This window comes from Lissotriton vulgaris, unplaced genomic scaffold, assembly GCF_964263255.1.
Source record: "Lissotriton vulgaris unplaced genomic scaffold, aLisVul1.2 SCAFFOLD_4038, whole genome shotgun sequence".
NCBI lineage: Eukaryota > Metazoa > Chordata > Amphibia > Caudata > Salamandridae > Lissotriton > Lissotriton vulgaris.
In genome coordinates, this window is record NW_028249298.1 from 58914 (window position 1) to 83742 (window position 24829).

Sequence of the window (24829 nt, forward strand, 5' to 3'; positions counted from 1 at the left end):
GCAAGGTGGGGCTAGATCTGGCTTCTGCCAGCACTTAAAAGAACCTAAGTAGTAGTGTAACAGGTTAAACCTGAACTTGGTTAGTAAGAACCTGTGATAAGGGAATGTAACGAAACTAAGATAAGGTGCAAGAGAGGGTACACTAACCAAAAGGTTGTGTGACCTAACTGTTGGCTTCAGCAGTTCAACTTCCTCGCGTCGCGCTTCCTTCCTTTCCCTGAAGGCCTTTTTTATATAGCCTATGTCCAAAGCCCTGATTTTTTCTGGGCATGAAAAAAGTTCTGGGCGACCCAATTCTGTGAATGATTTAATTAAATAGGCCAGCCATGGGATACTGCTATATTTGTCTAAAGATAAGACATCTTTCAATATTTTATGGTTCAGTGGGAGGTCTTCATTCAACCACATTTTCAGCCATAGAGTCAGGGGCGCTAAGCTCAATAAATCTGACAAGTAGGGTAAGCCCACCTCTTGATGGATAGAATAAGTTGGGGTTGACTGGGGTACAGAGAGAAGAGATCTAATGAATCTATTTTCTGCTCTCTGGATAGGGTCAAGGTTTACATACCTCCACAAAGGAGATCCATATAGTGCAATGGCCACAGGCTTGCACTTATAGATTTTTAGAAGGGCTTCCATGGGCCTAGCTCCCAACTTACCCGCAAAGCCCAAGAGCGCTGAGGAAGATCTGGTTACCGCCAACCTCTTTGCTCTTATCTGTGGCCCCCATGTTCCCTTTTGATCAAACAATACACCCAAATAGGGGAATGTGGTTACCTTTGAAACAGGGACCCCTCTGCAAAAGAATGATTTATGTCTTTTTTTGGTACACTCACGCCCCATTACCATCGTATGTGATTTGGAAACATTAACCTTCAGGTCCAAATTATCCATAAAAGAGCCGAAGGCATCCAAGAGGAGCTGAAGTCCAACACCAGTGCGGGCGATCAACACGGCGTCATCCGCGTACAGGAGTGCCGGAATTTGTACATCTCCTGCGCGCGGGACGTCCGCATCCTGGCCACGCAGGTGTGCCCCCAGGCCATTAATGTAGTTGGTAAAAAGCGAGGGGGCTAAAATGCAACCTCGCCGTACCCCCTTTAGAGATTTAAACAGTGGAGTACATCTGCCATTGTTTGACACTCGTACGGCTGCAAAAAGCTCCTGATGCAAAGTGGCCATGAACGTAACCAAAGCCTCATCGATGCCCATCTCCAACAGGATCGCCCACAGTTTTGACCTATTGACAAGGTCGAACGCCGATGAAAGGTCCATAAATGCAAGAAACACGGAACCCTCCTTGGCCACCGTGTACTTAGAGGTGAGTAAGTGCAGATTAATACATTGTTCAATGGTCCCTTTTCTCTCTCTAAAGCCATATTGCAGTTCAGACAACCCGCCACAACCCTCAACGTTCTCCCTCAATCTAGATAAGAGGACTCTGCCCAAGATTTTTATACTTGAGTACAAGAGGGATATGGGCCTATAAAACGCGGGATCGTCCCGCCGACCTTTATTTTTAAAAATGGGAACGATGGTAGATATGGCCCACGAGGCAGGGGCTGAATTGCCGTTAACTGCATTAAACACATTTGACATAACCTCAGCCCACAGTTTAGGTTAATGCATGAAAAAGTCAGCGGGGACTCCGTCTGGACCAGGTGCCTTATGTTTAGTGGTTGCCAGGAGAGCTTTTTCCACTTCTTGAGGATTAAAGATGATAGGATGTACATCTATGTTGGGCAGTTGGCCTTTTTTAGTTCCTTCATCATCGCCCCCATATACGTTTTCGAAAAAAGACAGCCATGTTTCATCGGTAATCACGCAATCCATGGGTGCATTGCTATCTTCCGAAAATAGGGGCTGTTTGACGATCTCCCAAAATCTCCTACTGTCCTTCAGTACTGCCGCTGAAAGGAGATTATCCCATGTTTCACGTTTGATGGTGTCTTTACGATTCTTTATGGCTGCTTTGTAAATTTTCCTTAGTCTCGAAATATCATCTTTGACCCTAGGAACAGATTTTAGGGCCGCCAGCAATTCTCTGTGGGCTTTCGAGCATGCAGGGTCGAACCAGCGCTTATGTCCTTGGGCTCCCTGGATGGGTTTGGCTAGAACATCCTTAGAAACCTGATCGCATATTGCCTCATAAGCTGCTACTATAATATTCCCTTGGGTGCCCGGATTTCTACAGAGCTCCACCTGGGCTTTAATTTTAGGGAAGCATTTTTCATAAAAGTTTTCCGGGATCACTTTAGCCCACTTCACTCGTCTGTCTTGGTCAGAAGTCCTCAGGGGATGTGCCAGTTTTGCGGTTACTGGTGGCGCCCCCATATGGGCTCCCCAAGCCACTTCGAGTAGTACTGGGTTGTGGTCACTGTAGTGTGTTGAAACTGTGCGGTAGGCCATAGTCCGATTTAGAATACCTGGTGAGACAAAAATATAATCGATCACTGTTCCATATTGGGCACCAGTGAAAGTTGGATTTCTCAGGCCACAGTCAGGTTCGTATAAATCATAGTTAGCAAGTAGATCTTCAAGCTTCTGCCCCTCTGCAGAATGTTCGAAGTGAGGTCCCTGTAGGGCTGTGTCATCGGCCTCGTTGACATCTCTTCCCTTGCAGGCTAATTTACATAAGTGAATATTAAATTCGCCTAATAAGATAAACTCAAAAACTAAGTTGATATTCTGTGATACTGTGTTTAAAATATTGTCCAGGCTGGCGATATTACGGCCGCTGTATTCACTGTTCCCAGAATTATAAAAGTTGACATATATTGTCCTGCTGTTTTTATTGATTACCCTTTCGACCATTAAGATGTTATCAGAATCAGAGCTGATCTGCCTATAGCTACCTTTTAGAGCCAATGAAAACAAAATCACCAAGCCCCCTTTAGCTCTGCCCGCTCTGCTCGGGACTGCGGGTTTAGTAAAGCTGGTGAACCCATCCCACCAGAGGTTGTTAGATGTGTCCCAAGTTTCTTGCAGGGCGATGATGTGATATTTTGAAACAAAGCTCAGCCAAGCCTGATCCTGGCGTTTTGCATTTAAACCTGCTACATTCCAGCTTATAATCTTACAAGAGTCAGTGGGTGACCTTGATTCGTTTATGCCCTCTGAGTCTCCTTCAGCTGTTTGTTGCAATGCCAGACCACCACTTATTAATAATGGATTGTTCGACTCCTCCCTTTCTTGATCGACTCCTGGTTCAAGTCAATCACATGTATTTAAATCAGATAAAGGAGCAAACCTATTTCCAGTACCAAAACCCCACTCAAAGGGAGTAGCTACCTGACCCTGACCATATGGAGCTGAGTTCCACATGGGTTGTGGAGTATTTGGACGTGTTAGGAACTGATCGTTTCTCAGCCAATGTGTTGGCCTGATGCCCCGAACGCTGTGGTCGTAACCCAGGAAGCCAGAACCCCAGCCGTTTCCTCTTGGCTCTTGTGCCAAGACAGGCCTGATGTTTAACTCATTCGGGTGGTTGAATCTTCCTGGCTCCCGGTGCGCTATAGGCTGAAACCAGTCATTAGGATGTCGAAATCTGGTGCCCCCTCCCCAGCTGCTAGTTTTAGTATGTCTTTTATAACTGGGGAATTTGGGTAAAGTGACAAACTGAGTCTCATCAAAGAAAAACTTGAGGGTGAGAGGAATTATAGAACCACTGCGACGTTGGGGTGGGAAAACATTGCTCAACATGTCTGGGAGGACCTCGGCATTAGCAAAGTTTAGAATAACGCAATCCCCTTTAAACTTTTTTGGCTTGCTGCCGATCCAAGATACCCTCCTAGACATGACGATGTCCCCTGCCAATTTATCAAACCCCTGTTCTGTCATGTGCATATTGTTAGTGAGCCAATGTAACGCTTTATCTTTTAAATCCTGATTGGACTCTACTTTGTCTTGTGATAGAGCAGGGACATTTGCCAGCACCAGAACTACCGGTGAGGCTTCCAAAATGAATTGGGCTGAAACATCCTCTTGGTGTGTTCCCGCTGTAGCGGCAGTTGTGCTGATACGGGGGTCTGCAGCATCTAGGTCCTGTCCAAGTACAGGTAATGATGGTAATGGTGGCGGAAGCAGCGGCCCTTGCTGGATGGGTTGCGAATTACTTTCAGTTGGGGTAACCTCCACATTTGTGGGTATTAGATTTGTAACGAGGGAAGATAAGTTTTCTACCTCGTCAGCCAACTTGCTATGTACCCCACCCAACTTTTTGACCTCAGATGTTAGTTTATCCAGTTTCCCGATCAGGGGTTTAATTATAGTCCTGATTTTGATGTCTATCATGTCTCGGATCCTATTAAAAAGGTCGTCATCAATAATACTTCTTGACTCAGTATCAATATCGAGATCAGCGTGTTTCCCTACCCGTCTAGGGGGTGGGGTAGTGGCCTTTTTCCTACCTAGATGTTTTCCCCCCCGTTTAGCTGCGGATTTTCTACAAGCTCTAACAGCCTGTGTAGCGGGCTGCAGGGGTTGTGGGGCTTCGTCCATAACGGCTATCTGATGGTTTGAATCATTGATAGCATTGTCTGATAAATCTATTAAATCTAGTCTATCTATTGGAGGGTCGGAATCATCATCATCCTCAATATCATCATCTTGAGGGTTCGAAACTGCTGGGTTTACTGGAGGATTTTCTAGCGGTAGTTCAGATGTCGCTGTACTTAGTACGCTTGTCGAGGGGCTTTCTGAAGGCAGAATAGGTGATTGGCTCAAGCCTAGAGATTGCCTTCTCTTATTGTTAATGTCATTGACCACTTGTACACTTCACAGTCTCAGCCGGGACAGGTACCCGTTTTTTCCCCATTATTGGGGCTGTAGCTATAGACAGCCTACGGAAAGCTCAGCTCAGATAGGTTCGATAGAAGTCAACAAAATGAAGTGATATGACTGGCCGTCAGTGACAGAACGATGGCAGGCCAATAACGACAATACAGTATAATAAACAAGATGTCAAGCTGGGAAAAGTACCTTAGTAATCAGCCGATAGATGTCAAGGGAATGGCCTAGCCTGGCCTTTTCGTGCCTCTGAGGGCCACAGAGGGCCCGCCCTTTGCCCGGGCTTAGCCTCGGGCGTCCCGCGTAGCTGAGGGCTTAGTGATTTTATATGCCCCTCCTGGCGCCTTGGTCAGGCGTCAGGGAACGCGCCTCCGCCGCAAAGACTGCCGGGACCTGTAGTCCCGGAGCGGCGGTGGCGTGCCTGGTGCTCGCGGTCTCCGGTCCTTTCAGTGCAGGGAAGCGGCGTGGCGTGGAACAGGTAAATTCCCCTGTTTTCTCTTAGCGCTATCAGCGCTCCGCTGTCTGTGGCTCCAAAGTGCTCCCCCCGCTTCACCGAGGGCTTAGTGATTTTATATGCCCCTCCTGGCGCCTTGGTCAGGCGTCAGGGAACGCGCCTCCGCCGCAAAGACTGCCGGGACCTGTAGTCCCGGAGCGGCGGTGGCGTGCCTGGTGCTCGCGGTCTCCGGTCGCTGGTTCTTTCAGTGCAGGGAAGCGGCGTGGCGTGGAACAGGTAAATTCCCCTGTTTTCTCTTAGCGCTATCAGCGCTCCTCTGTCTGTGGCTCCAAAGTGCCCTAACATAACATGTATTATATATATATATATATATATATATATATATATATTAATTTTCTTGTCACCAAGTCAGCTCCAGTTACAAAGCGCTTCTCTGTTGTTGCCGGCATCCAGGGCGGAACCAAGCCGTGCCAAAAGCGTTTTTTGACTTGCCTTTATCTTTGGCGTTGTTAGACGAATCTTCAAGAATTTCCCCCAAAAACATGCACTGGTGATTTTTTTGCATATGGAAAGTTTTGGGGTGTTCCATCAAGCAGGGGCCAAGAAAAGAGAGGAGGGGTCAAAAAAACTACATCAAGTTTGACAGGAAGGTAGTTGGTCCAGGGAAGAGCTTTTTTGTGATTTGGTGTAAATCTGTTAAGAAGTTGTGGGTTTATTTAAAGAAACTTTCAATTGTGTCTATAAGGACATGGAGGTTCCATGATCCCTCCCGATCTCGTGCTGAGATCTGATAGGCTGTCATCACTTCAAACCAGGAAGTGTTGGCAGCCATCTTGGGACTCTGGTTGAGCCGAGCCCAACAAAAAACGATTTGCTACTCCTGCTGAAAAATATCCAGGAATTAGCAGAGGCTCCCACGCTTCTTTTGTAATCAGCCCCCAGTGGGCCCAGGGGCATTTTCAAAATAAAGAAGGTGGCTTATTAAGGCCCTGGGGATACCCAACTTTCTCCAGGGCACATTTAAAAAATAAACCTGGGGGCTTTGTGGACCGCCGTACCATGGGTACCACCACCACCTGGGGCTTTGTTATCTGTAATGGGAGCCTCAGTGGCCCCCTGGGCCCCAGGGACAAACTCCATAGGCAGGCCTTACAAGAAGAAAGCACAGCCCCCCTCTCGGAGCCATAGATGGCCCTGTGGCTCACCACTCCCCAGGGTGCCCACTCCGGGATATAGGTGTTTACTGTGGCGTTACTGCTTCTGTCAAGCCACAGCGAAGACTCCACTTCCAGCAAGTGAGAGCTCAGAAATGCTCTTGTTTGCTGGTAGTGGAACAGAATTGCTTTCAGGCACAGGGAGCTGCATGTTCAGCAGCTCCCTAAGTTTGAAATCAAGGCCGGCTCCTGCATAAAGCAGGGACCACAGGGGCCTTCAGCAGACATGACTGGATCCCAGGGGCCAAAATCGGCCAAGGGAGTGGGCCACATGGCCGCCTCCCTTATTAAAAATAAGCTGGGCCTCAGGGAATGGGCTCTGTGAATGGGATGTGAGCGGTTGTGTGAGTGATCATAATAGAGGTTGTATGCGGGGGTGAGTGGGTCTATGAATGATGTCATAAGGGATGTCACTGACCATGTTTAATGAGTGATGTAATATGTGAGGTCATAAGCAGTGCATTGTAGGGGTGTGAGGTACAGTTAGCTCAGGTAACTATAACAGCTGAATTTCTATGGTTTTGTACAAGTTAAATCTGAGCCTAACTATTACGTCACTGTAACATGTGGTTCTTTTAGTGAGATCTATATATCTATCTATCTATCTACACATACTACAGAGTAGTTATAGTAAGGGTTACGAGAGAGAGGGAATTCTTGGATTTTTGTCCCTTAATTGCTTTGCACCCATTTGACAACTCTCCATGAAACCTTGCAGACCTGTTGCATCCATTGCATTGCAGATGGATTGAAGGGTTCCCAGCGTTTGGTGAAGGGAGTGCAAAGCAAAAAAGGAGGTCCCAAAATATGCTTGAAATCCAATACATTGTACATTGACTTTTGTATTTCCTGTAGGAGAAAAACAGCAAGTGATGTTATGAAGTTATAAGAGCCAACAACTAAGGGCCATATATATGAAGGTAGCAATTAGCGATTCTGTAATAGCAATTTTTAAGAAATCGCCATTTCAGAATCGTGAATTGCTATGTATAAAGAAAATCGCAATTTTTTTGCGATTTCTTGATATTCCTTAATTTTGAATTCGCAAATTACGAATTCGCAATTAAGGAATACTTTCCCATTTATTTCTATAGGCCAGGAGGCCCATAGGAATGAATGGGAAATTTGCGATTCGCAAATTGAGAATATTTTCAAGGGACACCCTGTTGCAATCCTGAAATATACATGGGTGCACATGTGGCGCACATACATGCCCTAAGGGCATGTATGTGCGTCACATGGCACTTTGAAAAGTGCAAAATGTGCATTTTGAAAGGAATTCGCAAATTACCACCAACTACAAGTTGGTGGTAATTTGCAATTCCTTAAGGCCAATTTGCGAATGTTTTTGGCTTCTTACATTGCATTTAAGGAATCACAAAATTTGCGATTCCTTAAATGCATTCGCACAATAGGTAATCGCAAATTTTGCGATTCCTTATTTTGCAAGCATATTTCCTTGCTACATACCAAATTTCGGCGTTTGTGAAGTCAATTTGGCTTAATACATATGGCCCTTAGTGACTGCTAAGTGATTGCAAGGACCAATCTACACTATGTGGCATGTTCTTCTCTGAACTCTGATGCCTCTGCTTCCCTGATTCACTAACCCTTCTTCCTGGCTGCTCTGCATCTGATAGTGCGGCCGGCATTGGTGCAATACTGAATAACATACACAAGGGGAGTATAGAGGGAAAGACAGAACTAGGACGCCCTCCACTCAGTAAGTCATCAAACAAAACAAGTCCTAGTTCTCACGGCAATACTACTTAATGATATGTAGACGTCACCGGTTGCTCATAAATCAAACCAGGGAGTCCCTTAATCTAGGATTACTCGCGACATCTCTTATCTATTGCTTGGATAAAAAAGCAACCTCGCTCTGATCTGGACAATACGACACAACACAAACCTCACAAAACATTTTGAACGGACAAAAAATTTGTGAAAGGCAAGATGGCACCTCACGGGCGCACCACCAATGGGACCCCTGGCTGGTACTCACCAGGATGGCCCTGTTATCATCATTGGTGCCATCAAGCTTTAACGGAAACGTGTCTCAAACCCAAAATAACAGTGCGTGATGCAGTGAACACAACTTATATGTAACAGTGACTAACAAACATTGAACATTTAAACATATAAGATACTGTGCAACAAGGGCGTTAAACTTTACTTGTGTTCCCTTCGTTGTTGCAAACAGTAAACACTTAGATATAAAAAGGGGGAATGCAAAGACTACCTATCGCTTCACATCCCACTTACAGCCGACATGTTTCATTGCCGTGGTATAAATCAGGCAATTTCCTCAGGGCCACTCACTTTGAATGCCACTGCTGGAGGCACTGTGCTGTCAACGCCTTCATGTGGTTTAACCCCTCATACCAGCCGAGAGGAAAACCAAGTAAAAGAGGAAACGCCCCCACAGGTGAGCGAAGTCCTATCTCCCTTTGATATGGTCACAGTGGAGAAACCTCGTTCGGCGTCTTCGAGGAATGAGAAGACGCCGAACGAGGTTTCTCCACATATGCCCCAGAACACCTGAGTGCTTGAGGGATCAGCTTAGCTTGCCATTAAAATCTGCAGGATTACTACGCTGGGGAGATTTGAAAGAGGCCTCTTCTTTGGTCAGCGGGGAGTTTTTAAGCGTCTGTACCTTGGGTCTTTAGACAAGATTCAAGTACTATCAAGTCTCCGCTTGGTGGGCAAGACAGAATTGGGCTGAGGAGGAGGAAGACGCTTGGCTTAATCAGGCAATGAGTGTAGGCCCATTCAAAAAGGAAGTATCCCTGTGGTACAAGACTCTGATAGAGGCCGATGACACTTTAGATTTGGACATCCCAAAACTTTTGGCTGAGGAGTCAATGGGTGAAAATATGAAAGAGGTTTGGTTGGACTCCTTTGCGATACTACGAGCAGTTGTGAAACCTGCTGCCCTCAAGCGTAATCATCTTTATACCACATACAGGGTTTATTGAGCCGCAGTCAAGTGGTCGAAAATCACCGGAACCCCGTATTTTTGTCCAAGCTGTAAGCACCCCTCAACTGACGATATTCATATGTTTATGATGTGCCCAATGATTTCTAGTTATTGGATTAAGCTATGTAAGTTCCTGGGAGAAGTAACCGGTCAAAAAGTGGAGGTAAGCCCAGTTCATATTTTCTTTGGCCTCTATCGAGATGTTTAAACGCAAAAAAACTTGGTTATCTCCAGATTTATATTATATGGGATTCTCTTGGCGAGAAGAGAGATCTGTATGCTCTGGAAACCTTGTTTTTCTGACTATCAAAAGTATAATCAGCACAAGGCATTTGGATATGGCTTGTGATCTGAGAAGCCAGGAGAAAGTTTGGGCCCTGCTGGTAGAATGGAGTATGTGCCCCAGGAGGTCCGATGATTAGGCCAATATGCTGTCGGTCCAGGTCCGACCTGATTTTTGGTACGGGCACACCTGGTGAAGGGATGGAAGTGGAATAAGCCTATTTTTCTTGGATGGAGGTGCTCAATTCTCTGCTGTCATGGCAACAGAGATAAAGAGTGTTTCTAGCAAGAGATTGGCAGAATGAGGACAAAAAAAAAACAGTATACCATCACTCAAAATATAATTAAGGCCTAGCTGTATTATTGGATTGCATTACCTTTGTGTCACGCATAGTTTCACATGGGCAACACAATATTTAAGTCAGATTTTCAAAGCAACTCAAGGCCACCGTGCATGGCCCTGCATTGATTGGTAATTCTTGAGAAACACAGCAGCACAATTCGCTATTCTGCATTACTCTGCACACCATAATCTACATTGCTGCTAAATTTGACATACACCGGTATGCTACACCAATGCTGCCACTCCATTCTACACCATTCTACTGTATGCCGCTCTACTCTATTCCACTCTATGCCACTGCACTCTACACTACATCACTCGATGCCACTCCAGTGTATGGCACTCCACTCTATGCCACTTCATTCTACAATATTCAATTGGACACCACTCCAATGGACTCCACTCCACTGTATGCTATTACACTCTGCCCCCTACGCTACTGTTAGCCACTCCAGTTTATACCACTCCATTATACAACACTCCACTGTATGCTACTCCACTATACACCATTACACTCTACGCCACTCCACTGTACAACACACTGATCTACGCCACTTCAGTCCATGCTATTACACAGGACAGAACTCTGCTCAGCGCCAGTCCACTCTACACTATTACACTGTATGCAACCCCAAGTCACTTCATTGTATGCCCATCCGCTATACGGTACTCCAGTATATGCTATTCCACTCTACGCCATTCCAATGTATGCCACTCACTCTAATCTATTCCACTGAATTCCACTCTACTGTATGCTTCTCCACTCCACTCTGCCCCACTCTATTCTACGCTATTCCACTGGACGCCACTCCACTGTATGCTATTACACTGTACCCCAATCCAGTGCACACCATTCCGGTCTAAGCCACTGCACTGACACCACTGCACTGTACCCTACTCTACTGTAAGCTATTCCAGTCTATGTCATTCTACTGTACATCACTCCACTCCACACATTTCCCCTCTATGCCACTCCAGTGTACAGCAATCCACTCTATGCTAGTCCTTTGGATGCCACTCCGCTTTCTGCCACTTCATTATATGCTATTTTACTCTACCCCACTCCACTGTACACCACTCCACTGTGCGCCACTCAACCCTATGCTATTTTACTCTGCGCTATTCTACACCACTTCATTGTACTCCACTCTACCTAATTCTTGCGCTATTACACTGTACGCACCTTCAATCTATGCCACTCTACTGTATGGTATCCCACTCTACCCACCTCCACTGTGCGCTACTCCACTGTATGTTATTACACTCTACACCACTCCACAATACAACACTCCAGTCTACACCACTTCACTGTATTCCACTCTACTTTACACTACTACACTATACGTCATTATACTCCATGCCATTCCACTGTACTCCACTCCAGTCTACGCTACTTTACTACAGGTCATTACACTTTATGCCACTTCACTGTACTCTACACTACTCCAGTGTCCTCTCCTCTACTCTACTCTACTCCACAAAACTATTACATTCTATGCCCCTCTGCGAGACTCTACTCCACTCTATCCCTGTACACTCCACTGTCCAAATTTGGACTCAATTCTATGTCCATACACTCTATTGTACAACACTCTATTACAGTTTCCAACATTGTACGACACAGCACTCCACTTTACTGTATGAGACACCACTCCAATTTATCACAGCTACATCAACTCTATGCTATGCCACTTCAATGTGGAACACCACATTCTACTCTAATCCACTCCTACCACCCTATTCCACTCTACACCCTTCACTGTACACCACTCCAGTCTATGCTATTCCACTCTATGCCACTCCAATCTACAGTATTCCATTATACGCTATTCAACTGTCTGCTACTCCACTTTATAGTAATCCACTGTATGCCACTACTGTGTACGCCACTCCACTCTGCGCTGCTCCATTGTATGACACTCTCCTCCACTCTATAAAAGTCTACAACACTTCATGGCACTCTACAACATTCAACTCCACTCTATGGCTGTACACCGCACTGTCCGACTCTACTCCACCCTATGCCTGTACACTCCAATGTTCAACACTCTATTACACTTTTTATACAAAACAGCACTCCATTCAACTGTACGAGACCCCACTCCAATTTATAACACTTTACTGTCTGCAGTACACTCCACTCCATGTCACTCTACTCTATGACTCACCAATACATTATATTGTACTTTACTCCACACTACGCGCACCACTCCACTCAACTGTACAAGAATTTACCTCACTCTACACTACTATACAACAATCCGCTCTATGCAGCTCCACTGTTTCTCACACTACTATATTCTGTGCAACTCAACTCTACAACACTGTACTACACTGTATGCCATTTTCCGACACTTAACTGCTGTCTATACCCTTTCACTCCACTGTACAACACTGTAATATTTTGTATGCCACTTTACAACACAACTCTACTTTAGTCCACTATCCGACACTGTACACAACTCTTTGAATGCCACTGCACCTCACTTTACTCCACTCTGACACTGTACTCCAATCTACTCCACTGTATGCCACTCCACTCCACCCCAGTTTATGGCATTGTATCCTATAACACTGTATGCCACTGCACTATACTCCACTCTACAATGCTCCACCATCCGACACTGTACTCTACTGTATGCAACTCCACTCTACAACACTGTACTGGGCTCTATGCCACTATGGCACTCTACTCCACTAAATGCCCATCCACTCTATGCCACTGTACTACACTGTGTGACACTCGACAACAAACCACTCACTTTCTTTCTCTAATACACCACTCCACTACATGGGGTGGTGTACTCCATGACACACCACTCATGACATACTCCTCCACTGTACTCTACAATACTTCACTTAACAATTCTCCACTTTATGACATTCTACTTCACCCTACTCCACTCTAAAACACTCTACTCTAATCTATGATAGTCTATGACAATATACAACAGCGTACACCACCCTACTCTACTGTAGAACTCGCCATTCCACTGTACAAGTTGCTGCTCCAGTCTACAATACTTGACGCCACTATATGAGACATCATGCCACTACACTATATAACAATATACTACACTGTACGACACGCTACTACACTCTACTATACTCCAATCTCCAAAACTCCACTCCAAGACATTAGACTTTACAGCACTCTCTTCCACTGTACAGTACGACACTACACATAACAATTCTCCACTTGCGACACTGGACTAAGATTTGAAACAGTTTTATTAAAAAAATTATTAAAAACCATTGAACTTCAATGAAAAAACAAACCTCATGATATGTTCTTCAACATCTTTGATAATATCACTAACATTGGTGAGAAAATGTTCATGTTAGGGTCGCCAGTTACCTTAGTAATACGAGTTATAGTTTCTAGAGATAACTATAACTGGTGAACTTCAGTTGTTTTTTTAGTTTTAGTTTAAAATGTTGGCACTGACATTTACACCTAACTAACTATAACGTCACTTTAACCTTTACTTTCTTTTCAGTGCAAACATATATAAATATACATATATATCTTTTAAAACTCAAAAGCACTCTCCACTGAGTCAAGTGGCTGCAATCTCCTGCTCTTTCATTCTAGTAGGCGGCCTTGCGTAACGTAACGCACATCCTGGTGAGTGTCTGGCATAGGATTTGTATGGGAAGCATACACTCACACTATAAATTCCATTGTATAGATTAAACAAGCATTTACAATGCAACGGTCTCGCCTTTGCAAAAGTTAGAGCTATTGGCATTGTAAATGACAATTTTTTTGGTTTTGAAAACAGATAAATAAATGGCATTGTCATTTACAATGCCAATAGCTTAATCTCTCGCGAATGCGAGACCTATTGCATTTGCACCCACGCATACACACAGAGCCACACACACAGAGGCACACACACACAGAGCCAGCCGCGCACACACACACACACACACACACACACACACACACACACACACACACAGCCACACACACCAAGAGCCAGCCACGCACACACACAGCCAGCCGTGCACACACACACAGCCAGCCGCACACACACACACAGCCAGCCGCACACACACACACAGCCAGCCACACACACACACACACACAGCCAGCCGCGCACACACACACACAGCCAGCCAGCCGCGCACACACACAGCCAGCCGCACACACACAGCTAGCCGCGCACACACACAGCCAGCCGCACACACACACACAGCCAGCCACACACACACAGCCAGCCGCACACACACACACAGCCAGCCGCACACACACACACAGCCAGCCGCACACACACACACAGCCAGCCGCACACACACACAGCCAGCCGCACACACACACTGCCAGCCGCACACACACACACCCAGCCGCACACACACACACACCAAGCCGCACACACACACACCCAGCCGCACACACACACACACACACAGCCAGCCAGCCGCACACACACACACAGCCAGCCAGCCGCACACACACACACACACACACACACACACACAGAGCCAGCCGCACACACACACACACAGAGCCAGAGGAATGTAACCGCAGACAGTGAGAGGCCAGAGAGAATTCAGTAGGACGACCAAATGATGTAGGCAAGGGAAGTAAGTAGAGGATGTAAGGGTGGAGGAAAGGCCAAGGCTGCAAAGAAGATAAAAAGTAACTGGGTAATATAACGGAGGTACAGGAATATGAGTAGTAGAGATTGAAAAGGTGTGTGGCACGTGAAGAGGTCTGGCAACAGGTTATGAGGTAAAAAGGCTGAGTGGGTGTTAAGGAATGGGTGGGATCAGCAGAGTGGGAATGAAAGTTGTCAGGGGTGGAAGAAAGGAGCCCAGGCTGGGGTTCAGGATGAAGGGAAGAATAGCAAGCGACACAGAAGGCAAGGAGCAGCATTAGCACTCCATGTGACCTCACACTGGACAACCGGACAGAAACTGCAAGATTTCCAGCCCACAGATTTACATATTCTGAGCACTAATGCACCCATCACTGGAGAGACTAAATTGCATGCATCCTAGCATCAGAGCGCAGACAGCAATGGGGAGGGGCAAATGGAGCAAAGAGGTGGGAGATATTACCTGTAGCAATGGAGGAGGGGGCACAACTGGGTGCCCTGGGCCATTATCCACAGCAAAATGCGAGCGGGTGCATCGCATGCAGCAACGGGGGAAGTGGTGACGTAGCAGGGGCAGATGGAACTGGGAGCATGAACCACAGCAGTCAAGGTGGGAGGTAAAGAGACGGGCCAGGGACAACAGGCATCGAGTATTACTAGCAGCACAGAGGAGAGAGTGCAAACAGTGATGGCAAGAAAATAGGAGGAGCAGGGGAAGTAGAAAAGAAGGGAAGAGGAGATGAAACAAGCTAAGAAAGGAATGAATGGCAGAGCTCAGAGGAAGTTGAAAGAACAGGAGTAGAAGAAAAGCAGTGGGGGCAGAACAGAAGGCAGTGACAGCGGTATGTGAAATAGGTGAGTGATAGTGCGAGGGACACGGATGAAGCGGTGGAGGGGGTTTTGAGAACAGACACAGAAGGTGCACTGAGGATATGGGAGAGTAAAATGGGAACGTAAAGACTAAAAACTGGGGGGAGCGAAACAGATTGTAAAGATAAGAAAACAGACGGGGCAAAGTATACATGGCTGCGGGGAGAAAGAAAAGCAAGCATTGGCTAAGTCAGCAGGTCAAGCGAGCGCCTGCTAAATTGTTAAGAGTAGAGCCTGTGTTGTTGTTAATGCTGAAAGTTCAACGCAGCACCCGGGGACAGGACAGAGATGAGGAGCAGTCAGTAGGGTGAAAAGGCGGGCGCTAAGCTGCAACCTAAAGCGTGGTTTGTGCATTGTTGGTAATGCTGAGGTTATCGCGGCGCCGGTGGGGAGGGGTGGGGGGGGGGGATTACCGGACAGCGATGAGGATCCGCCAGCAGTGTGTGAAAGTGGGTGCTCTACTGCAACCTAAAGAGCGGTGCCTGTGTTGTCAATATAAAAGCTGGGATGTTGAAATAGAGTAGGGCGAGCCGTGTGGCAGAACTTCTTTGCTTAGTTTCCCCAGTCAGCCATTACATGCGGCGTTGCTTACTGTTAAAACAAGCACTTACAAGTGGGGCGGGAACGGTCACATGGACAGCGGGAGGGCGGACGGGAACGGGCACACGGACAGCGGGAGGGGGGCGGGAACGGGCACACGGACAGCGGGAGGGGAGGGGAGCACTCACCTGGACTTCTTCCGGCGGCGGTCGACCTGGAGGAATGACCCAAAAAACCATTAAAAATAAATAAATAAACCACCGCCCACCGCCGCAATTACGTTCACAAAGGGGCGGAGAGCAAAAAAATCGCAGGAACGCCCACGCATCTGCTCGGGCAATGACTGACGCATCTCTGTTCCAATGGCTAGCCTCCATTTATGGAGCTAGCCAATGGAACAGAGGCGGGACAAAGCCCCAGACTGCTTCTCAAAAGATTTCACCTGCGCAGCAGACGCCAGGCGAAACCTAAAAAGGAGGATCCCAAGCATTGCATGTGTACAGTACACTTCAGCATGGACAATGCATGTTTTTTAGAGAAATAAAAAAAATCTCCTGTTTAGCACCTGTTACGAGAGGTATTATTTTTTTACTGCTGTGCCTTGTCTGGCTATCTTGGTAGATCAGGCCTAACCTAAACCCAAGTAATGCCCTAGTAACACCCGCTTTGATGCAAAGCTGCACAGACTGTGTTTGCACTGAGAAAGCCCTTTCCATCACAATATACCTTTTTCACTGGAAATCAATACTGTGCACAACTTTGCATTACTTCAGACTGGCACAGGGCCTTAGAAAATCTGGGTGTTTGAGATATAATTGTAAGGTCTTGTTATACTGATTGAAAGAGGTGCCTTACCCAGCCACCATATATCAATGAAGCTACATGAACTCTTTTATATTTATTGGTGACCGGGTTGAGCACTAGGGGCCCGATGTAGGTAAATCCCATTTACCGATTTTGAAATACCGAATGCTACCGATTCGGTATTTCAAAATCGGTAAATGGGATGTAGGTCCCAACATCTGGAATCGTTACCGATTCCTTACAAATTCGGTATTTACCGATTCGGTAAATACCGAAATCGGTATTTGCTATTGAATCCTATGGGCCTTTGAAGCCCATAGGATTCAATTCAAATACCGAATCGGTATTTACTGAATCGGTAAATACCGATTTTGTCAAGGGTGCAGGGGGTGTCACTTTGACACCCTCTAGCACCCCCAAAACGGGCATGTGTGCAATGTGGCACACAGACATGCCCTAAGGGCACGTCTGTCTGTCACATGGCACATGTGTACATGCACAGATGTGCATGTACACAGGAATCGGTATTTTACCATGGATTTGTATTCCATGGTAAAATACCGATTCTGTAAGCCATGTGCCAATGGTAAATTGGCTACCTACATTGCATTTTCGGTAATTTTACCGAATCGGTAAATATTACCGAATCGGTAATTATTTTACCGATTCGGTACATATTACAGAATCGGTAAATTTACTGATTCGGTAATGATACCGATTCGGTAAAATTACCGAAAATGTGCCCCTACATCTCGATAGCCCTTTACCGATCGGTAAAGGGCTACCTACATCTGGCCCTAAGTCACTCTGCATGGCATTGTGACTGAAAAAGGTACCAAGCGATCTAGCACCACCCCTAGACATCCATCCTCTTTATCCATAATCCAAGGGAAATCGCCCACAACAAACCACGTGGTGATATACCAAAGGCAACATTCTGATTAGTAAGAGCAATATAAGTTATTTTCAAGAATTGGAGCATTCTCAATAATTTTACCTTGAAAAGCAGAAAAAAATACAACTCACATCCCGGTTTTGCTAAGAAAGTAAATAAGTGGTAACAAGTTTTCATGTGTAAGCTCTTTTAAATGTTCAGCAGGAAAAAGGTCATCCCTGTAACCAGTCCACTTTTGTGTTCCGACCATATCACTTAACACCTAAGTTGAAGTTTCTGGAGTTCTGAAGTACTAAGGGCTTTTTTTTTCAAGACTTTTGTTAAGATCAATGACGTATTCTCACTCCCAAATGTATCGATACCGTCAGCATCAATACATTTGGCAAGTAGGAATAGAATTATGTTCTGATAAAGGCCATAAGTGGTGCTTCAGAAATCTGGATGCACCACGCAGCACAAACCTACTATAGCAGCGCCAGCCATAAAAAATATTACATTCTGACCAACAGAACCTCATGAATAAGTTTTGCATTTTTATAGACTTCACGGGGCAGTCAATATAATGCTAGTGCCCACATCGCACAAAACAGATTCCTTTTCACAGTTGGTCCATCCCAAATCTTTACCCTGACTTAGATGTTCACTTTTGCTGTGTTTATACACCAGCACCTTCCAAGAATTTTAGGAGGGTTGCACCATGATACATATTAGTTTCAAATAAACAAATCGGGTTGTAATATACTTTCGTCAAACGAAATGTCATACAAATAAATACATAAGAGCATAAATGAATAAATACATGTCTTTCCATATCCCTTATGATTGTGCCCTAAGAATTTACACCATTCCCATACCATCCAATGATTGTTCACCAAAGAATATCATTAAACGCATGCATGTGCCACTTAGCCCACAAGCACCAAGAAAGTCATGTTCAGAATTTAAATCAATGAATGTGAAGATTTGGTTAAAGCACTGTGATTACATAATTTACCACCGATTAGACAACCTCATAGTGCAGAAAGATGGATCTTGCAGAAGGCAAAGCTGTAATTTGTACAGCCATGCCAGCGGCTGGCCTGTTATAGAATTCCAGCATTTACCTACCCTGTTGCATAGGTTTTTGCTTTAAGATCTGGTTCCGGATGCTCAACATGCTTTCAACTTCCCAACCAAATTGGGAATCTAAATGGAGTAGAATGAAAAAATGGTTAATCTTCATTCATTGAGCTATCCCAATAATTCTTTTGAGCAAATGTTTCAAAAAGAGCAGTAAGTGCAATTTTGGGGTGAAGGAGGCATTTTGCTTAGCTGAGGAAAGGCAGAATCAGCATTGTTTCTGACAAATCTTCACTCTAGGGGCGGACAGGCTATTATTCCACCGGGCATTTCCCTGGTTTTGAATGTCTAGGGGGCATCCATAGTGCCCTTTCTTTATCGTCCTAGGCTCCCCGAGGTTAATTGCAGAGTGAACTGGAAGGCGTTATCAAGAGAGAAAAACGAGGGGACGAATGAGAGAGAAAGGGGTGAGAGAAGAGAAAAGGCGAGAAAAAAATAGCTGGATGTAAAAAGAGATTGTGCGAGGAGACAAAGGGAGCAAGGCTGGTTTGTTCATTTTTGCCAAGGCTGCTTTTGGTTCCCCAGTCTGTCACGGTTCTCTCTGCCAAACAAAATGCATCTATGATTTCTTGTAATATTTCAGTACTCTAAGTGATTAAACCCACTGCTTGCTCTTGGAAGAATATGTTCATATCCAAATAGTTAACCATATACATTGGAAAACTGAGGGGAGAAAGTACATTGAATAAAACTTAGAAAACGTAGGAGCCACAGGGAGTGCTTTCCCCATGTCTCCACAAATGTGTAATCTGTGACCAAGCCTATTTGTGACTTTACTCATTCAGGAAAAGTCAACAATTTCATAACCAATTTACAGAGGAGCGTACAACAAAATAAGAGGTCCTATGGAAGAGACAATCTCTTAAGCCACAAGTAATTGGGAGCACAGTAGGGCACTGCCTTATGTAGGAGCACATTTTAAATGAACCTGAAGCAATAAATGCAAAACATTTTGATTGAAGGATCAAAAATGTAAATAATACAACATTCGAGTTGAAATTCTCATTTCAAGTTTGTGCTGCACATTTAAAGAAGGATTAAGTACAGACGTTTTATGACGAACCTGAAATAAATGCAAAAACATTCAATCTGCATATTTACCGGTAAAATAAGAGGCAGTGCAGTTACGTGGTTTGTGTTAATAGTGTGTAGCTCAAATGGACACAGCTTTTATTCATCCCTGCATTTATGGATCAGGTCCAGGGCTCTTGGATGGCTTCATGGGTCTTTATTAAGCACACGAGGTCACACTTGACCACTGTGATATAAAGTGTGGCGCTCCTCTCTGCATTCAGGCTATTGAATAACACAAGTGCTGCTTGACAGCATTAACACAAACATCAAGGAGCGAAGTACATAAGATGCACTGGCACAATTTTGAGGTGCCATTTCCAGATTTCAAAGATGTCAATGGTACAAGTGCAAATTTAGCACCACCATTTTAATCCAAAATTTTAACTGATTGTCGGAGGGATGGTCGGAAGCAGAAGCGGGGAGGCCGGATAGGGTTAATATTGAAGATTTATTGGAAATTAAGTAAGGCAAACAAGGAGTGGAATTGTGGTCAAAACAACAAAGTCCTTAGAACATCCGGTAACCGAAACGTCAGGATTCCTTCTTGAGGTTGTGGAGGCTTGGTCTTTCGTTGGAAACCTATTACGGGTTTCAGGGCGTCACCCGGTTCCGGAGTTACCTCAAAAAAAAAAAGGAGAGTGGCTTTAGAGGTGCTGTACTTCCTACGAAATGTCCGTCACCATAACCAAGGTAGTGAAGAAGGAACGGGGTTGTGAGGGTTTATCAAATACTTAAACAAAGGGGTTTACGGAATAGGGGGGGGGTTTCAGGTAGGTTCGCAATCCTGCTACGATGGTGCTTTACAGGCGTTATCAGGGAAGTCAGGTTGGGACGTGTAAGGAAGACCGCAGGGAAGTGTCGCTCTACCCCGTACCCGCCTCCCGTTGGTTACAGCCCCCACCCCTTCCCTAAGCCCTTGTCCCGTCACGTACCACTAGGAGCCACAACTCTCCTGAGTCGTGGCGGCTCGTACGTCCTCCGGGATCCACCACTCGTCTGTCCAGGTTTCGTCCTCGGTACCGGGATCGGCGTCTTCTTCGATGTCGGCGTTCTCGGCACACTCCTTCCAGGTCTGGTCGGCGTCTACTTCCGGTTTCTTCGTCGTCGACAGGGCCAAGGGGTTTCCGTCCTGTATTTCTAGTGGGACGGACGGAAGGTTGGAGGGACCTGATTGGTTCATCGGGACGGGAACTCCTCCCGTCCAAGTTTGTTGTTCTTCCGGGTCATACCGGGAAGGCTGTGGGAGGAGGGCAGAATGGCGAGTTAGTGAAACGGTTCCCAGACGGTTTTCGTCCTCATACTGGTAAGGTGTCCACATGGAAGGAGTGTCCCGTGTATTACTCCTAAGGACTGGGTCCTCCTCCTCACATCCCCCTTCCCTAGGACTTCTGTCAGAAAGAAGAGGGTCACAGGGATATCGGGACATAAAGTCTGCATTTGTATGGTCTCGCCCTTTTCTATGGTGGACAGTATACCGAAAAGGTTGTAAAGCGAGGAACCACCGGAGGATCCTTTGGTTGTGCCCTTTATTCCTGAACAACCACTCAAGGGGAGCATGATCTGTATACAGGAGAAAGGTTCGTCCATCCAAGTAATATTTGAGGGCTTCTACAGCCCACTTAATGGCTAGAGCCTCTTTCTCAATGACAGCATATTTGGTTTCCCTAGGAAATAATTTCCTACTAATGAAGAGGACAGGGTGTTCAGTCCCGTCCTCCCCCTCCTGTGATAAGACAGCGCCAATGCCACGGTCTGAGGCGTCTGTCTGTAGTATGAAGGGTCTGTTGTAATCAGGATTAGTGAGGACTGGTTGTGACGTAATAGCACTTTTTAGTTGTTGAAAAGCTGTTAACTCGACAGTGGAAGGATTCTTTAAGGTTTTCTCAGCCTGTCCTGTCTTTCGTAATAGGTCTGTTAAGGGACTCGCTAATTCGGAGAAATGAGGGATGAATCTCCTATAATATCCTAACAGGCCTAGGAAGGCTCGTAAATCTTTTTTATTGGTCCGGAAAGGGAACTGTTCTATAGTGGCTACCTTCTCCACTTGGGGTCTTATGGTACCTCCTCCCAGGAGGAACCCTAGATACTTTACATTTTCTGACGCCAGATGACTTTTAGCAGGGTTAATGGTAAGACCAGCTTTTTTTAAGGCCTGAACAACTTGGGACAGATGATACAGGTGTTCCTTCCACGAGTTACTGAAAATAATGATATCGTCTAAGTATGCGGCAGCATATTGGCGATGAGGTTGTAGGATTATATTCATTAACCTCTGAAAGGTCGCTGGGGCGCCATGAAGGCCAAATGGAAGGACCTTGAAATGATATAATCCTGTAGGGGTGCAAAAAGCGGTTTTCTCTCTGTCCTGAGATCTTAAAGGCACCTGCCAGTATCCCTTACAAAGATCTAGGGTACTGACGTACTTAGCTTTACCAAGTTTTTCCACCATCTCATCAACTCTAGGGAGGGGATAGGCATCAAATTGCGATATTTTGTTCACCTCCCTAAAGTCGATACAAAAACGGATGGACCCATCCGGTTTAGGGACTAATACTACCGGGGAACACCACTCGCTGGTCGAGGGTTCTATGATGTCCATACGCAACATTTGCTGTATTTCTTCTTCGATGGCCGCCCTCCGAGCTTCGGGTATACGGTATGGTTTTAACCGAACCGTTTGTCTAGGGGGGGTGTGAATCTCATGTTCTATCAAGGTTGTTCTACCCGGGGACGAGGAAAAGACATCCTGTAAGGGAGCCAAGGTCTCCCTTAAGTCTTTTTGTAAATTCTCGGCAAGGTCTGAACTTATGCTTTGTTCTATGGGGGACGTAGGCTGCTGTGCCATTAGGGCTGGAGTAGGTCCTTCCCATTTTTTTAACAGATTTATACGGAAAATTTGGGTGGTCTGTGTCTGTATATCCATTTCCAATTTATAGGTAACGGGAGTGACTTTCTCTACGACTACAAAGGGACCTTGCCATTGGCTCAACAATTTATGCTCAGAAGAGGGTCGCAGTAAGAGAACCTGATCCCCAACTTCCAAACTTCGGTCTTTAGTGGACTTGTCGTACTGTTTTTTCTGCTCTGCTTGGGCCTGTTCTAGATTCGTCCGCACAATTTCTCGGACCTGATTTAATTGTGACTTAAGACCAGCCACGTACTCTAACAAGGGTTGGCTGGTGTCAGTTTCTTCTTCCCACTCCTCTCTAGCCATATCCATAAGAGTACGGGGTCTTCTACCATAAAGGAGTTCAAAAGGGGAATAGCCCAAACTTTTCTGTTCATGACACCTGATAGCAAAAAGCGCTAAGGGCAGCATATCTTCCCATTTTCTAGCTTCCAAATTAAGTAGTTTTTTTAAGGTGGTCTTTAGGGTGGAGTTGTAGCGTTCCACTAACCCATCGGTCTGGGGGTGGTATGCAGCAGTGCGGATTTGCTTAATATGCAACTGCTGGCATACCTCTTTCATCAGACGGGACGTAAATGGTGTACCCTGGTCGGTCAGGATTTCTTTTGGAAATCCCACCGAGTGAAGATGTTGATCATGGCTTTAGCTACCTGTGTGGTGTTCGGTTGTCTCAACGCTACTGCCTCAGGGAATCTCGTTGCATAGTCGACTAGGACTAAGACATATCTACACCCAGTGCGGGAAGGAAGAAGGGGCCCTATAATATCCATCCCAACCCGTGAGAACGGTACGTCTATCACCGGAAGTGGTTTCAAGGGAACCTTCAATGGGAGACTCTGACTGGTTTTCTGACACACTGCGCATTCTTTGCAGTATTTCCTCACTTGGTGATATATCCCCGGCCAATAGAATCTATTTAATATAGCTTTCTCCGTTTTCTCTCCTCCAAAATGTCCTCCCAGCAGGTGACTGTGGGCCAAATATAAAACCTTCTCTCGGAAAGGTACTGGTACTAAGAGCTGGGAAGGTTGTGTGGGACCAGCCTTTCGGTACAAGAGTCCTTTGTTCAAGAAGAATTGTGGACCTATGTGAAGTGGATCGTCTTGCTCGTTTGCTTGTCTCCAGGCCTCTTGAAGAGTAGGGTCTTCTCTTTGTGCTGCTCGAAAGTTTTGATCGTGATCCCACAGGGAAGACTCCGGACTGGATAGGAGAGCTGGTTTCCCTTTTCGCTTTTCCTCTCTTCGCTGTCGTCTACTCTTCCGGTTTTTACCATGATCCCCCTCAATCTCGGGCTCCGAAAAAAACGGGGCTTCTTCCCTCCAATCGACATGGTTCTCACCCTCCCCACTTAACAGTTGGTTGAACCTGGGATAGTCCGTACCAAGGATCATGGGTTCAGGTAACTGTGGAAGGAGTCCGACTCTCATTTTAACAGGAGTTTGGTGAGGATGATGTTGGATATCAAGATCCGTTAAAGGATACAACTTGTTATCGCCATGGATACACTGAATATTCACTACTCCTGTAGGGACGGCAGGTGGACCAGGAACTAAATGAGGTCGTATCAAAGTCGGTTTGCTTCCTGTATCAACTAAAGCCTCTCGGGGTGCTCCATTGACAGCGATTGTACGGTGGAAGGACCCACCTTGGGGTCCGTTGTATAATACCTTGGTGAAACCAACCTCCATGGGCTCTTCTTTCTGCGGACACACTCTGGCAATATGTCCGAAACCCCCACAATGGTAACACTGGGGTCCTGAAGGGGCTGCAGGTTTGGGAAAGACCGGGAGATGTTGGGGTATCAAAGTTACTGTCTCTGGCTTTTTAGAAGCGGAATACGGACGGGGTGGTCTGACTGGTGGGTGGGTAGAGGGCTTCCAGGATGGCTCATCTTTACCTTTTTGAAGTTCTTGGGCCCTAAAATAGGCCGAGGCAATCTCTACAGCTCTGTCAA

At 45.8% G+C, this 24829-nt stretch overlaps 1 protein-coding gene across 1 annotated transcript in view; it reads right to left on the reverse strand.

Moving 5' to 3' along the window:
* LOC147663627 (myosin light chain kinase, smooth muscle-like) overlaps positions 1-24829 on the reverse strand; it is a 79315-nt gene that overhangs the window by 40316 nt on the left and 14170 nt on the right. Inside the window, exon 3 of the mRNA XM_086950321.1 lies at positions 18882-18959. Coding sequence (XP_086806447.1) covers positions 18882-18959 — 78 coding nt within the window. The remainder of the gene's footprint in view (positions 1-18881; positions 18960-24829) is intronic.